This window comes from Oreochromis niloticus, linkage group LG15 (genome assembly GCF_001858045.2).
Source record: "Oreochromis niloticus isolate F11D_XX linkage group LG15, O_niloticus_UMD_NMBU, whole genome shotgun sequence".
Taxonomy (NCBI): Eukaryota; Metazoa; Chordata; class Actinopteri; order Cichliformes; family Cichlidae; genus Oreochromis; species Oreochromis niloticus.
The window spans coordinates 13769488-13783617 of NC_031980.2; the positions used below are offsets into that span (position 1 = coordinate 13769488).

At 39.8% G+C, this 14130-nt stretch overlaps 1 protein-coding gene across 2 annotated transcripts in view; it reads left to right on the top strand.

Annotated features, from left to right (window-relative positions):
• The window catches only part of ezrb (ezrin b), a 31234-nt gene that overhangs the window by 12117 nt on the left and 4987 nt on the right, over positions 1–14130 (top strand). For both annotated transcript variants that reach the window (XM_013272001.3, XM_005474983.4), the window contains 8 exons: positions 1051–1146; positions 3225–3499; positions 4455–4538; positions 4659–4805; positions 9720–9816; positions 10299–10462; positions 12718–12848; positions 13592–13752. In XM_013272001.3, coding sequence (XP_013127455.1) covers positions 1051–1146; positions 3225–3499; positions 4455–4538; positions 4659–4805; positions 9720–9816; positions 10299–10462; positions 12718–12848; positions 13592–13752 — 1155 coding nt within the window. The remainder of the gene's footprint in view (positions 1–1050; positions 1147–3224; positions 3500–4454; positions 4539–4658; positions 4806–9719; positions 9817–10298; positions 10463–12717; positions 12849–13591; positions 13753–14130) is intronic.

The following is a 14130-nucleotide window of genomic DNA, read 5'->3' on the forward strand; positions in this document are numbered from 1 at the left end:
TTTTAGGTGAACCACAATGTTGTTGGTAAGCTTATACGGATTACTTCAACGACAAAGTGGTATCAGGCGTTTCTTCAACTGAATCTGAAACAGAAGCTCATTTAGGTATATGTGTCGCTGTTCCTTCTGGTATCTCTCCCTCTCAGTCTGTGGACCCTAAATCTAAAAGCACCATGAAAGGACCGATTGTTTTCTCAAGCCTTATGAGTTTCACTGCAGGTGAGATGCAGGCTGAAGTGCTCTTGCTCTCTTATTCCAGGCTCTCGTCTTGTTGCTGCTGCACTAAATACAATCCATCTAAAAGTCTCTAAAACAAAGCCAGTCTTCTTTCATTCAGGGACTTGTTGATATCTATCAAGAAGAGAAAAACATTGTGGATTTAGCTAAGTGTTGCATTTAATCAAAAGAGTCTTTTTTTTGCTGCATGATTACTTATTAATATTGAATGATCCTTAGAAATTATATTTTCCAGTTATTTTTGTAGCGATTTACTTATTGTCTTAACTGTGTTCTTTGTGATTTAAAAGAAAATGTCCCTTTTCCTTTAAGGAGAGGAGAGATCCTCAGAGACCAGTGAGAATACAATGAATGGTTTTACAGTGGTTCATGCCCAGGATCTTACGTGGCCAGAGGGATCAAACATGTAGCATTTAAGAGCGTACCTTTGTTTGTCCTGGCAGTGCCTAACTGCATTAACTAAAGCCTGAGAATGTGTAATACTATGAGGGCTGTCCACCCGATTAGTGTGGTACCTGAGTATGTCATCTTAAGGTTAGATTGTATAGACTTTGCCAAAGGTTGAAAATCCTTCAAAGGCCTTTTCACAACTCGTCATTGTGAGAGGAGAAAAATTACAAGTTAGTTTATGTGGAAAATTACGAGGCATGAAGGCCACAATCTTTGTATTTTTCTGGAAATGAAAAAATTTGTTTCGCAATCGAGTTTATAAAAACGTTATTAAGCTACAAAAAGATTTCTGTTGTAGTGCGTTAGGCGATAATAGCTGTTGTAGCTCTGCTAAAACTGAATGCTTTCTGTTTCTCTGTGCAGGTGGTAAAAACCATCGGCTTGCGTGAAGTCTGGTACTTCGGGCTTCAGTATGTGGACGGCAAAGGTTACCACACTTGGCTAAAATTGGACAAAAAGGTAAAACCCAGCTTTAAAATATGTTTTTTTATGTGTGTGTGTATTGATACTTAATTGTGAATGATTATTATTACGGATAATGTCAAACTTTTGTCTGATTTATACTTTGATGGGCACTTTGCTTTTCATTACATGATACCTGATTCCTGCAAACTGTGCGTGTATGTCATGTCTGCTTGGCTCCTTTCACACCCTTCCCTGTGGATTAATATGGAGTAATAGAGAAAGAATGCATTGTTCTGAGGGGACGATGCATTCAAAGCTCTAGTGTTTGCCTTTCATTCAATCAGTAGCTGCCATATTGCTGTATGTGTAATATGACATTACAGCTGATCTTTGAAGCCCCGCCTGGTTTCTGTGTCCTGCGGTGGCAAAGGAGGGTGGAAGGGGTGGAGGGGGTCAGGGCTACATGTTATCAGCTGGAGGTGGATTATTTGACAAAGAGTATGAACTCTTTGTGAACCATAGCTGCCTCTGTTATGTTCCTCTCTTTCCCTGAGTAAACACACTTTACCTGCACTCGGCTCAGTGTTGATCTGCATTATCAAATGGACAAAAACAGTCTTGTGAAAAGCACACATTTGCCTGACAAACAAAAGATCCCTGGTTCGATTCCGGGAGGAGACCCAGATCCTTTTTGGGGTTGCGTCAAGAGGGCATTAGGTTTTTAAAACAAAAAAAAAAAATAAATCTGCCAAATCAAACATGTGAAGCTTGTGAATAAGGGAGCAGCCTAAAGAAAATCAGCCAGCTGATAAAGTCATTTGCCCATAGTCCACATGTTCAACTCTGCAGCTGATCCTGTCCTAATAATCTGATCTTTAAACACAAGAACTTAGAAAATCTCTTTGTGCATATTCATATCCACTTAATCTGGAAGCGAGTTTTGGTCATTTTTTTGGAAGCTTTCGAGTTAATCTTTGGTCAGTTAGAAATCAGACAGCAATCATAAAGGTGAATCTACCATCTATACTGTCGGGCAATGCTATAACTTCTTATTAGGATTTTAAATTTAATCTGAATTTGTAAACAATGACTGCAGCACAGAACAGAAATTCTTGGCTCCGCTGGAAACCCTGAAACAGCGGCTTTTGTCCTTAGACGATAATTGATGGATTCCAAAACTGAACCACTAGTCGCGTGCTACTTCTGAATCTCAAACTGAAGCGAGGAGGGAGGCACCAAGTTTTTAATTGAAAGAAAAATGTGTGGGGTAATATTTGAAATGTACACCAGCCTCTGTTGGCTCCCATGAGGAGGGTTAAGCTCAGAGTTTAAAAATAATGTTGAGTACACTGATCTTGTTTATCTCTTGTGGATTTGAAAAGAAAGGTTACGAGTAATACCTTCCTGAATGAAACAAATGCCAGAAACGATGCTAATCTGTCCCGTCAATTTATAAGTTTTTTTCCAAAGAGAGAGGGAGAGAGAGAGAAAGAGAGAGTTATACTTGCCTCAGTCAGCAGCAGCAAACTGTACACTGTCCGCTGACAGTGCAGCTCATCAGGACAATGCAGTGATCAAACTGGAATATTCCTGGCCCCATTCTCTCCATCAAGACCGCCTGGTTCCTGTTTTGAAAGTAGAGGAAGAGGTGTATTGTGTAAACACACACTGTAGCTGGGAGTTAATAAAGTTTATTTCCACTAAATGAAAGGGCAGATCCCCCTTTTAAGGTCATTACAGCGCAATGGATTTCATACGGTTTCAAGTGTGGATCAAAACCATTATTTATACCACCGATTGTGATTGTTTTGTTTCCAATAATAATAATAAATTTGTTAGAGAAACTGTTTTTAAAACATGCTTTTATAGCGTCATGATTCACAGGATGATTCTTGCTACAGAAAGTCTTGATTTACACTCTGACAGTCCTGGCATTTATACGGTCCAGTTTTACAATTTGTAACTGAAGTCATAGCTTGACACTCACTTTGAAAAGTTGAATGAAAATAGAAACCTGTCCATAAAATTACTTGGAATACTTTGAGATAGCAGCTGCTTAGATAACATATCAGCCTCTTATCTAACCAACTTATCAAGTAAGTGAGTATGTTTATTGTATAATTTCTCTCTAGGTGTCATCTCAGGATGTGAAGAAGGAGAACCCCCTGCAGTTCAAGTTTCGTGCCAAGTTCTTCCCAGAGGACGTTTCTGAGGAGCTGATCCAGGAGATCACCCAGAAGCTCTTCTTTCTGCAGGTGAAGGAGAGCATCCTCAGCGACGAGGTCTACTGCCCACCAGAGACAGCCGTGCTGCTGGCCTCCTACTCTGTTCAGGCCAAGTTTGGAGACTACGATAAGGATGTCCACCGGCCTGGGTACCTCCTGTCTGAGCGCCTACTGCCACACAGGTGAGATGTGAGCTCAGAATCACCAATTGAGATTTGCAGACTTAGCTTATTAATCTAAACCACTTGTTTGTCCTTATTTGCTTTTAATAGGGAAAATTTCTTCGAAAAAAGGAAGTAACATGCTTAAAATCAGCAGCACTGGTTGAACCAGCTCCAAAGAAATTCATAGTCTCCACCCAAAGAAATAAAAGAGGGGATGGATTTTATTGAGGAAACATTGTTTCTAATTAACAATGAGTCAAAAGCAAATTATGCTTGTAATCCAATTAGATTGGCTTTTGTTTCACCCTCACCAAGATATATGCGGTTACTACAATTTCCTGTCTGGCACATATATATATTTGTATATATATATAAATAAATATACATTTTTTTTATTTTTTATTTTTTTTCCGCACCAGTCATAAAACACTCTACAGGTTAATAGTTTGAGGTTAAAAGTAGGAGTCCATTTTTACCACGCTTAGTAACCAGGAACAGGATTTTAAATGTGAGTGGGTGTGTCAGGGATTGGCACTTTAAATTTATCTTTGAAGACGTTTTGAATGTCTGGGCGTAATGCTTGTATGTGTCTGTCCCATAGGCGTAGAGATTGTTGCAAAACTAAACAACAAAGTGGTGCCTTGTAATGAACCTAAGCAAGAAATTTGAAATTCTTGTAGAAATCTACAACAACAACAAAAACACACCTGTAGCTCTAAGCCCCTCCAACCACACAGACATAAACATATATGCATTAGGATGGAGTGTGAAGTCCAAAGTTACTCAACAGCATTTTGTGCTTTTTACTATAACTCTGATGCAGGATAAGTGAACAAAATTCCCAGATCAGCCAGAGGGTTGCCACGTTATGCTATCCCATACCAAAAAGTTCCACTTTATGCCACAGAAACTGCATAAAAATAGCATGTTTCTACATTAATCCCATACTTTCTTTCTCTCATTCTGTCTACAGAGTCATGGAACAGCACAAGTTATCCAAAGATCAGTGGGAGGAGAGGATCCAGGTGTGGCATGAGGAGCACCACGGGATGCTGAAGTGAGTTACTGCATTTCTGCAGTACTGTTAAGATTTATTTTTGTGTAATCCTGCTGTCCTAATAGGAATTACAAAAATTTGTTGTGGTTTTCATCTCCTGATCTTTGCCTGTTCTTGCAGGGAGGATGCTATGCTGGAGTACCTGAAGATCGCCCAGGACCTTGAAATGTACGGAGTCAACTACTTCGACATCAAGAATAAGAAGGGAACAGAGCTGCGTCTGGGAGTGGACGCCCTGGGACTCAATATTTATGAGAAGGATGACAAGTAAGCGCAGCTCCTTGGTGTCTCTTCTTGTTGTTGTAGCTGTGGCCCTGAGGTGTCTGTGGCTCAGGAGGTTGACCAGGCCATCTACTAATCAGATTGATGGTGGTGGTTCAATCTGTGGTTATTTTACTCGGCATTCCCAAGGTTGAACCCCGAGTTGCTCTTGATGCATTCACCTGAGTGTGAGTATTAGGGGATATTGCTGTATAAAGCGCTTTAAGTGCTCAAGTTGAGTTGAAAAGTGCTGCATAAGAACCAGTCCATTTACCATTTGCACAACTAAACTGGCTGAGCCAGGTTCATGTCTGTACTTAATCACTGTTCCTGTTCTACAGCAGGCAGTATGACAAGAATAACAATGAAGACACGGGAGATACAGAGAGTAAGAAATTCAAAATCAGCAGTTTACTTTGAGTCAAAAGTCTGCTGTGCAGGTCAAATAATAGGTTCTTATATGGAGTTCTTCAGGGTTTTGGACTACAAGTTGCCACATAATGTGGTTTCATGGCTTTAGTACTTATGTTTTGACTGCCTCAGGTGACTGTGACCTAGTCTCTTTTAAAGATAAAGGTTATCAGTTGTTTGTAGAGGTTCACTTCATGCTCTACATAATTCTGAATGGGAAAAAAAATCTCCTGACGCATAGCAAATATTTTTGGGCCATTTAAAAATGCAGATGATATACAAAAGCTGCAGACATTTTGCCTCGCCTTTCATTCCATCTGATTCAGTTCTCGGTCTCACCTTTGGTAACACTGAGATAAACTTGCTTAACCAGGCTAAAGTGTACAGTTAATCTCTACCCATTTTTCTGTTAAAAACAAACAAATAAAACAAAGTAAATGTTTGTATTTTTTCTATCCTTTGATCAGTTTGTGGTGCTGTGCTTGAAGGCAGACCTACTTTTTGAGAGCTCCAACACACACTGCTGATTGGGTGTTTCCACATTGCTTTCTGGCATTGCTTGTGATTTTCCACTTTGTTTGTAGGCCAAGACACTTTGGGAGATAATCACCCTCTGGTTTGGTGAAATGACTTCTGAGATCCCCTGTGGCCTCCTGTGTGTGGTTACTGGGGTGAAGTACACTGTGTTAAAGGGGCACTCCATCCCAGATGACTGGCCTTTCAGTCACTGACCCCGTGCTTGGAAAAGCTGCCTGCTTTGGCTTCGGTTGTCGCTCTTCACGTATTAAATTTGTCCACTTTCCTGCCATGCAGTGCGGTCTGCTCCGTCTGTGGAACAAATGAGCACAGGACACTGATGACGTTTTAAAGAGAAAGCTCAGTATCTCAGCTCCCTCGTCAGGCCTCTAACTGAACATTTACAAGCTTGGTTTATTGCCTTCTCAAATCTAAATGATTTAATTACCTTTACTGCCACTGTGTTTGAGTGATTCCTGTGCTTTCATTTCACTTTAAGTCTAATTTAACAACTTGAGGTATGAAACCTCCAAGAAGAGCGACAAATACATTGTTAGGAATCAGACCAGGTCTCGTGTGAGTGTCTCTTTGTGCGCTCGCTGGGATCAGCATAAAAATGCCTCTCCTCCATGGTGCCCTCTGCTGTAACCATGGCTACACCGACTGGTTTTTCAAGCTGTGCAGCACTTAAGAATGCGAAGCAAACCTACAACACTCTCTCTCCAATTAGGGCAGCCTGCCCACAATGCAACAGTGCAGCCAAGGTTTCACCCAGGCTGGAGCTGGATTAACTCCTTCTGCTCCCGCTGCTGTAGCTCATTTTTAAAGGGCAGTTTTTGCTTTTTTCAGCCAAAGCTCTGTCTTTAGGCAAGTGCAGCCTCACACACTAAATTCACTTTTTAGCATTTAGGAGTTAAATGGGTGTAATAAATAGATTCTTAATTGGCCTTAACTGTGTAGCACTGACTAGTCAAAGCTTGAATGACACACTGGAGCTGAAACGGTTATTTATATACATTTTTTATATAGATAAAAGTTACTTTAATAACTTTTTTTGTTGTAGAGCCTGACCAATATTGGGATTTTCGGTAGATTACTGCATATGATGCATATTTTAAAAGAGTAAAGATGCTGGCTGCTAATCTTTGCCGTTTTGTTCTTTGAGTAGCTATTAAAGGCACATATTACCACACGGTTGTTTCTTAAAGTCTAAACTAAGGCTTAAATGCCTTAGTTTAGACTTTGTCAGTCGGTGAAAGTGATGATTTGTGACTCCTGTCCATCATTGTTGCAGGCCTAAAAACTGGTTGCCGGTTGGGCCTAAGCATAATGAGACAGTTCTTAAATTAATTGGTGGCACATTCAGATGTAAGTTAGTTCTGCTAGCTACTAAAGTCAGCAAATAATAAATGATATTATCAGCAGAATGAGTCTGGTGAATGAGTTGTGTCTATTTGTGGAGGCATTTTACTACATAGAGTGAATGATTTTGGGTATGCAACCTGTACAGATGCACTTGTGTGCAGGGGATTTTGATGTAGGTTGGAATTTTAAATTTGCATAAGCAGACAGGGGAACCATGAAGAGGAAATATTGTTAATTTTTTAAAAAGCTGCAAAAAGCAGCATGAAAGACACAAACAGCAGCTGCAGTGGACAGTTTTCACTGTTTTCTGCTGCTTGTCCAGCTTGTGGGCACAGTAGTCCACCCAGAGACGTCCAGTCATCTCTTTTCCTGGCCACCTCCTTCAGCTCTTCCATGGTGTTTCCAAGCCAACTTAGAGACATAAACTCTCGATTGTGTCCTGGGTCTGCCCCAGGGACTCCTTCCAGTAGGACATGCCTGAAACATTGCACCCAGGAGAGGTCTTTGTCAAATGCCTGAACCACTTCCTTTAGCAGCTCTACTCAGAGTCCCTATTGAATGACTGATTGCCTCTCCTTATCTCTGACACCGAGTCCAGACTCCCTTTGAAGGAAGGTCCTTTTTGCCAGTTCTATCTCCAATATCATTCTTTTGGTCACTGCCCGCAACTTGTAAATCAATAGCTTTGCCTTCTCTCCGATACAGTATCCCTGTCACCAAGATGCCACACCAGTCTGTCTTTCAGTTCCATTCTGATCCGGAGTGGGCATGCACCCTTTTCCGAATCATTCTTGGAGTCTTTTGCAATGAGAGCTCAGCAAAAAGACACATAACAGCACAAACTCAAACAAGAGTAGCACACAGACCAGTTATTCCACACATTTTCTTGACACTGCCCCCTGGTGCCAGTAAACAGCTACAACATAGCTTTTTGTAGGACCAGTGTACAGCTTGAAGCAGAGACAGCTGCACCCATGCAGCTCTGTCTCAGAGTATCCTGAGTATGCAGCATTACTCTCTGTTATCTATTCAGCTTGTTTAGCTGTCATTATCTGACCCTTTACTGTCACTTTACAACAAATTTTCATTTACAGACTGCAGCAGTACCTGAAGCTGGAGCACACCTTTTATTACTCATGCATTTTTGCAGCCATTGCAGTCAAACGCTAATATTTCTTACCCATGAATTCTTATATATTAGTGAACTTTAAAAGAGAGTCTAGGTAGTGAAATCTGTTTATTCATGGTTTCTCTTTTTCAAAGCAAAAATCGAAACAAGTTTTGAGCAAAGAGTTTTGTGTTACCAAAATGAATTGATAAAGCACACCTCCGTAGACCACAGGAGCGTGATAGAAATACTCAGCAGATAACTTCCACATTGTTTTCTCAATTCCACAGGCATGTGTCAGGGTCAGCTGGAGCGAAATTCCAGTTCAGGGAGTATAGTTTCATAGTTTCAGAGTTTCGTTGGGAGGTGTGCGGCTGCTTTTTCAGATTACACCATTATCAGCCTCTCCATGTTTACAGTGCGACTCTCCATTGTGTTGAAAGACATTGGCATTCGTTCAGTGTTTTCTTTTCTGGCACAACAAAGCAGCCTGCCACACCCCAGATTCATCCCTCATACTTCGTTACTGAAATCCATGCTAAGAGGATTATTCTGACTCAGAATGAATGAAATGTGATCCAAATGAGATTGTTCAGCGTATTTCTATAGCTTTATATGTAAACTGTCTGTATTCTTATAATAAATGGGGCTAGAATTGTGAGTCACTTTAATGATTTATTAATTTGCAAATTTACTCCAAGCTGCCTTCAGTTTGGTTGTTTAGTCCAAAATAAAATGATATGACCTAAAGAGTGAGTTTTTTACATTCAAATACTATAATTAGAGATTTTAGCATAAATTCGAGAAAAGTGAAACGATGACTCACTTCTCAGTTGCTGATTACTTGTCTATTAATCCACTAACTGCAGGAGCTGAAGTATTAATAACAACTGATAAGAATGCACATTATGCCAAGGAAAGTGCTGGAAACATTACTTACATTGTAATAAAATACATTTTATTGGCGCAAGCACACAAGCTACTTAAAAAGTCTCATTTTATTAAGATCTTTGTCTTTGTAGGTCAGTATTTTGAGCTTGGAACAGAAAGAAAGAGACACTTGTCTAAGGATGAAGGTGCTAAACCTTTCAGTGCCGTGTAAACTAGCAATAAAACCTCAGGACGAGACCTGAAACCGGTATGAAGACAATAAAAACTGGGTGTGATGTAGTATTTTATTTCTTCATCATGCTCTGTGCAAGTCCATTTCTTTAAAGAGGCGGAGGTGTAAATAGCTGAGTTCAGACAAGAGAAGACCAAGAGCAATCAGCTTTTTGCAGTGTGAAAAAAGAAAGCTGTGGTTAATTATGTGCAATACATTTTTGGTGGAAAAATGCACTCTTACTAAACAGACAGTTCAGGTTTCTATGTTTAAAACACTGTATTGGCACCATTATCCGTCTCAGTGGAAGCATGCAGGAAGGTCACACTATATCAGAAAATGATTATTATTGTGTCCCAGTGGACACCCACATTGTCCCACTTATTTCACATTTATTTTCTTGTGCTTTCTCCTTCAGACTGACCCCTAAGATTGGCTTCCCCTGGAGTGAAATCAGAAACATTTCCTTCAATGATAAGAAATTCATCATCAAGCCTATTGACAAGAAATCTCCGGTGAGTTAGAAATCTCATAGATGCATTCACACACACTGATATTTCTAAACCTCTTCTTTCAAAGGTCCTTTTTTCTGTGTAATTTCCCTTACTTGAAGCATTCTTTGTCTTTAATTCTTTGGCTTTTCAGGGCGTTTTGGGTTACAGTGTGTTTCTGTATTTAAGCTCGCTGCTTCCATTTTACCCGTGGCATCATGTTTCTCTGCAGCGGAGGGGGAAACCATTAGGCATATCTCCCGTTGCAATCGAGCATAAAGAATAGCCAGAGCTGCTTTCTAGGCAGCGCTGTTAGTGATTGACTGCAGACACACACACAAAAGCAAGTGGTATAAACCTTATCTGTGCACTTCAGGCCGCTCTGCCTTTTACTACGAGTAGAGGTCTTTTGGGTTTTTTTTAGCACCAGTATTCATTATTCAGCCCAGTGTCTGTTCCGTTTTCTTCTTATCGTTATTATTGTTTGATTCTTTTCCCAAATTCAGGACTTTGTGTTTTACGCCCCGAGACTGCGCATAAACAAGCGCATCCTGCACCTGTGCATGGGCAACCACGAGCTGTACATGCGTCGCCGTAAACCCGATACGATTGAGGTGCAGCAGATGAAGGCCCAGGCCAAAGAGGAGAAGCACCAGAAGCAGATGGAGAGGTACGCAGATTGTGGAGATGAGTGTCATTTAAGAAGTAGTTTCACACTTAAAAATTATTGTGTGACTGTTGTCTTCAGTAAGAACATAAACCCTCTAGACTATTATGGTTTTATCCTCGTGCCATTCACTGAGATTTTGATAAGAGCTGATGTGTTTTCATTGAGTCAGCTGTAAATAAAAATGAGCAATGAGCAATCAATCACAACATTAGAACACGTCATTGCTGCAGCTGCTACTAACACCCCTTATCAGTTATTATTTTCACAGTAACTTGATTAATAGTTAAGTATTGAGTTTATTTCTCTGCAGTTTGACAAGAAAATTAATATAGTAACTTTAAAAAAGGGGTTCCTTTTTTTTGCAGTTTAATGCTTTTTTTAGGTAAAATTTAAAATGAATGTTTTTTTAATACATTTACAAAAAATTACATATTATTTTGACTTTTTTCTTTAGAGTTTATTAAGTGTTTATTGATGGGTATAAACTTTACTCATTAAAAATCTGTGTTTAGAGCGCAGTAAAGTTTGCGCAAAAAGTTAATGAATCACTTTTTCTTTTTTTAATTAGTTTTTATTCAGAGGTCAGGGAGGAAAGAAAAGGGAGGTGCACAGAAAATATTAGAGGTTTGATATAATAACTACAAAAAAGGTGAAGTGTAGGAAATGTACTTCCTGTGTTGGCTGAGCTGAAACTGAATGGACGTTGACCCTGATCTCAAAAGCAGCTGTCAGCTCACTGTCTGTCCTACACAGCTGTTCAAACACAGTGACGTAACCATGAACAGACAACAACAGTGAATACCAGTGGGAGAGCCATCAGATCACCAGTTCAGGCTCGCGCATAGTAGCCCGCAGTCTGTCCAGTAATCAGGTTGGCTGGTGTTCAAACACAATTACAATATGGTTTGCGATGAGTCCCTCAAGAAACTTCATTTAAAAGTGACGTGAAATGCTACCCATAAAGGTTAATTCAGACCAGTTAGCCCTGCTCTCAAAAACTGACATAGATATAATACTGTCTGTGAAGCTGAATTTAAGAAATGAATGCTTAAAGTTTTAAAAATATGTTTAGCGCCATCTTCCGTCAGTGTGGAGCATGATGTCATGTGGTTGGTTGGTTGGTTGCGGTAATAGCTAACATAAACTAATGTAAGTCTAATTAGTGACAGAATCAATAACTCAGTTGAAAATAACAACACTAAAACTAACTACCTTACTAAGTACTCATTTATAAAGTGCTTTACAAACCCAAATATTTTGGCTAACAGCTGGATTTTCTGTTTGAGTGCAGCTAGCCAAACAGCGAGCAGCCAATTACTGCTAAAGAGAAAGACAGTGAAAACTGAGACTATTGACTCCGTTTCTTAACACAGAACTCATTGTTCTATTTAGGGCAACACAATTGCGATCCCCTTAAACAGATTTTTAGTTTTAGTGTCGTTATTTTCCTCTGAATTATCCATTCTATCACTGGTTAGCTAACAATAACTAATCTAAGTCTGTTGCAACCAGCCAACCACATGACGTCACGCTCCCTCCTACTGACAGAAGATAGCGCTAAACATGTTTTTTAAAACTTTAAGCACTTATTTCTTAAATCCAGCTTCACAGACAGTGTTACATCTGTGCCAGTTTTTGAGAGCAGTGCTCAATTGTGTATATTAGCTTTGATGTGTCTAGCATTTCATGTCCCCTTTAAACATTAGCAAACCCAGAGAGACATCAGGTTTTTTTCTGCAGCAGGAGGAGACATGAGCAAACGAAATTTAACTAAGAGTAGAGAACAGAGAGATGAATAACTCATCCCAAATTTGAGAAAATGAACTGTTTAGTTTTTTAAGATTAAGCATCAGGCAGATCGACATATTTTGTGGACAAACAGTTAGCCAATAATTCCATTGCTGTGAGTAAAATTCCTGGTTACTGAGGGCTCTGATCACATCCTTCTATCATCTGATTTCATGCCGGCTTTTTATAGCTCTCATAAACAATGAAGTCATTCAGTTTGCCAAGTCTTTGTGAGTGTTGTGCAACGTAAAATCACAAGACTTCACCTGTATAATACAACTACATGAATATATATATATATATATATAGTTATATTTAAATGTCTTGTTGTTTTCACCAGCTGTTATAGAGCAGTTTTTGCAAACATGCACCAAATGCCACGTTTGTGTGTGTGCCTTTTGCAGTAACCATGTATCAGCTATATCAGTTCTGTTTGTGTCCTCACGGCTGCTTTGTGTTATCTGCAGGGCCCAGCTGGAGAATGAGAAGAAGAAGAGAGAGGCCATTGAGAAAGAGAAGGAGCAGATGGAGCAAGAGAAGCAGGACCTGATGATGAGGCTCTACCAGTTTGAGGAGAAGACCAAGAAGGCAGAGAAAGGTGAGGCGAGGGGAAGGCTGTGTGTGTGTGTGTGTGTGTGTGTGTGTGTGTGTGTGTGTGTGTGTGTGTGTGTGAGAAAATACTTGGAATATGTGTGTACGTGTTGTTATGCAGGTAGGTAACAATAGGTTATCAGGTTATGCATTCAGTTTACTTGTTGGGTAAATTAAATGATTAATCAAAGGCAACCCCCTGCCCCCAAAATAACAGTAAAAGCAGCACGGAATGAAGCACAGTTATTAGTATTCATTGTCTTTTTGATTAGATATGGCTCTGTATTCAAAACAGAGGAACAAAAACTACGTCTTGGAATGGACTGTCTGCAGTTTTGTCATAAAAGCAAAAGACAAAACACTCTGATTGATTTACGGAAGCAGTCTGGTTGTAAATTAGCTCCAAATGATTTGCAATGTTTGTTGTTAAATGATTTAAATTCCAGCTGATCAAACACCGGAGCATTATAAATAAGAAGGCGTTCACACAGTCATGGTGCAGAGCTTTTTGGTATTCAGGAAACATGTTTGACATCTGACAGGTTTACTTTTTATTGAACTTCCTTATTAAGAGACTGCTGTGAGTTGGTGGTCTCAGTTAATAGTAACAAATATACAGACATATACTGCTGCTCTGTTATCTAATAAGATAATGAAAAAAAAAATAACATGTGAACATAAATATCTACATGTTTAAATAAAGTATTTGTGTCATATTATATTTTCTTTCCCCCTCTTTTTGCATGTTAGATTTGCAGGACCAGCTGCAGAGAGCCATGATGCTGGAGCAGGAGCGCAGGAGAGCAGAGGAGGAGGCAGCTCGTCTGGAGGCAGAGCGTCAGGCTGCCCTGCTGGCTAAAGAGGAGCTAGCCCGCCACTCTGAGCAACAGAAGAAGAGTCAGGAGCAGCTGGTCGGTGTTTTAAATCAGTCTTTTGTGATTTTTCCTTTATTTTCCTCTCATTTCAGTACTGTTACATAGGTGGATGCTCATGATAAACATGTGCACTGTTTTTTAATATTGAGGCCAGTGTGCAAAGTAAATCCTCTGAGTCAGGAATTCAGGGTCAGACTATGTGTGACGGCAAAGAAAAGGGATCTTCCTTATATGGTCATCTCAGAGACACAGGTCTAACACCAGGAAGAGCAACCAATCAGAAAAAAGCTGCCTGAACAGGAGAAGGAAGGAGGCTAAAATGGCTTATTTCATTGTAAGATTATGGTGACAGTGAAAAAACAGATTTATCACACACACTTTTATTGCCGAGATCTATTATCAGGCATGTCCTGA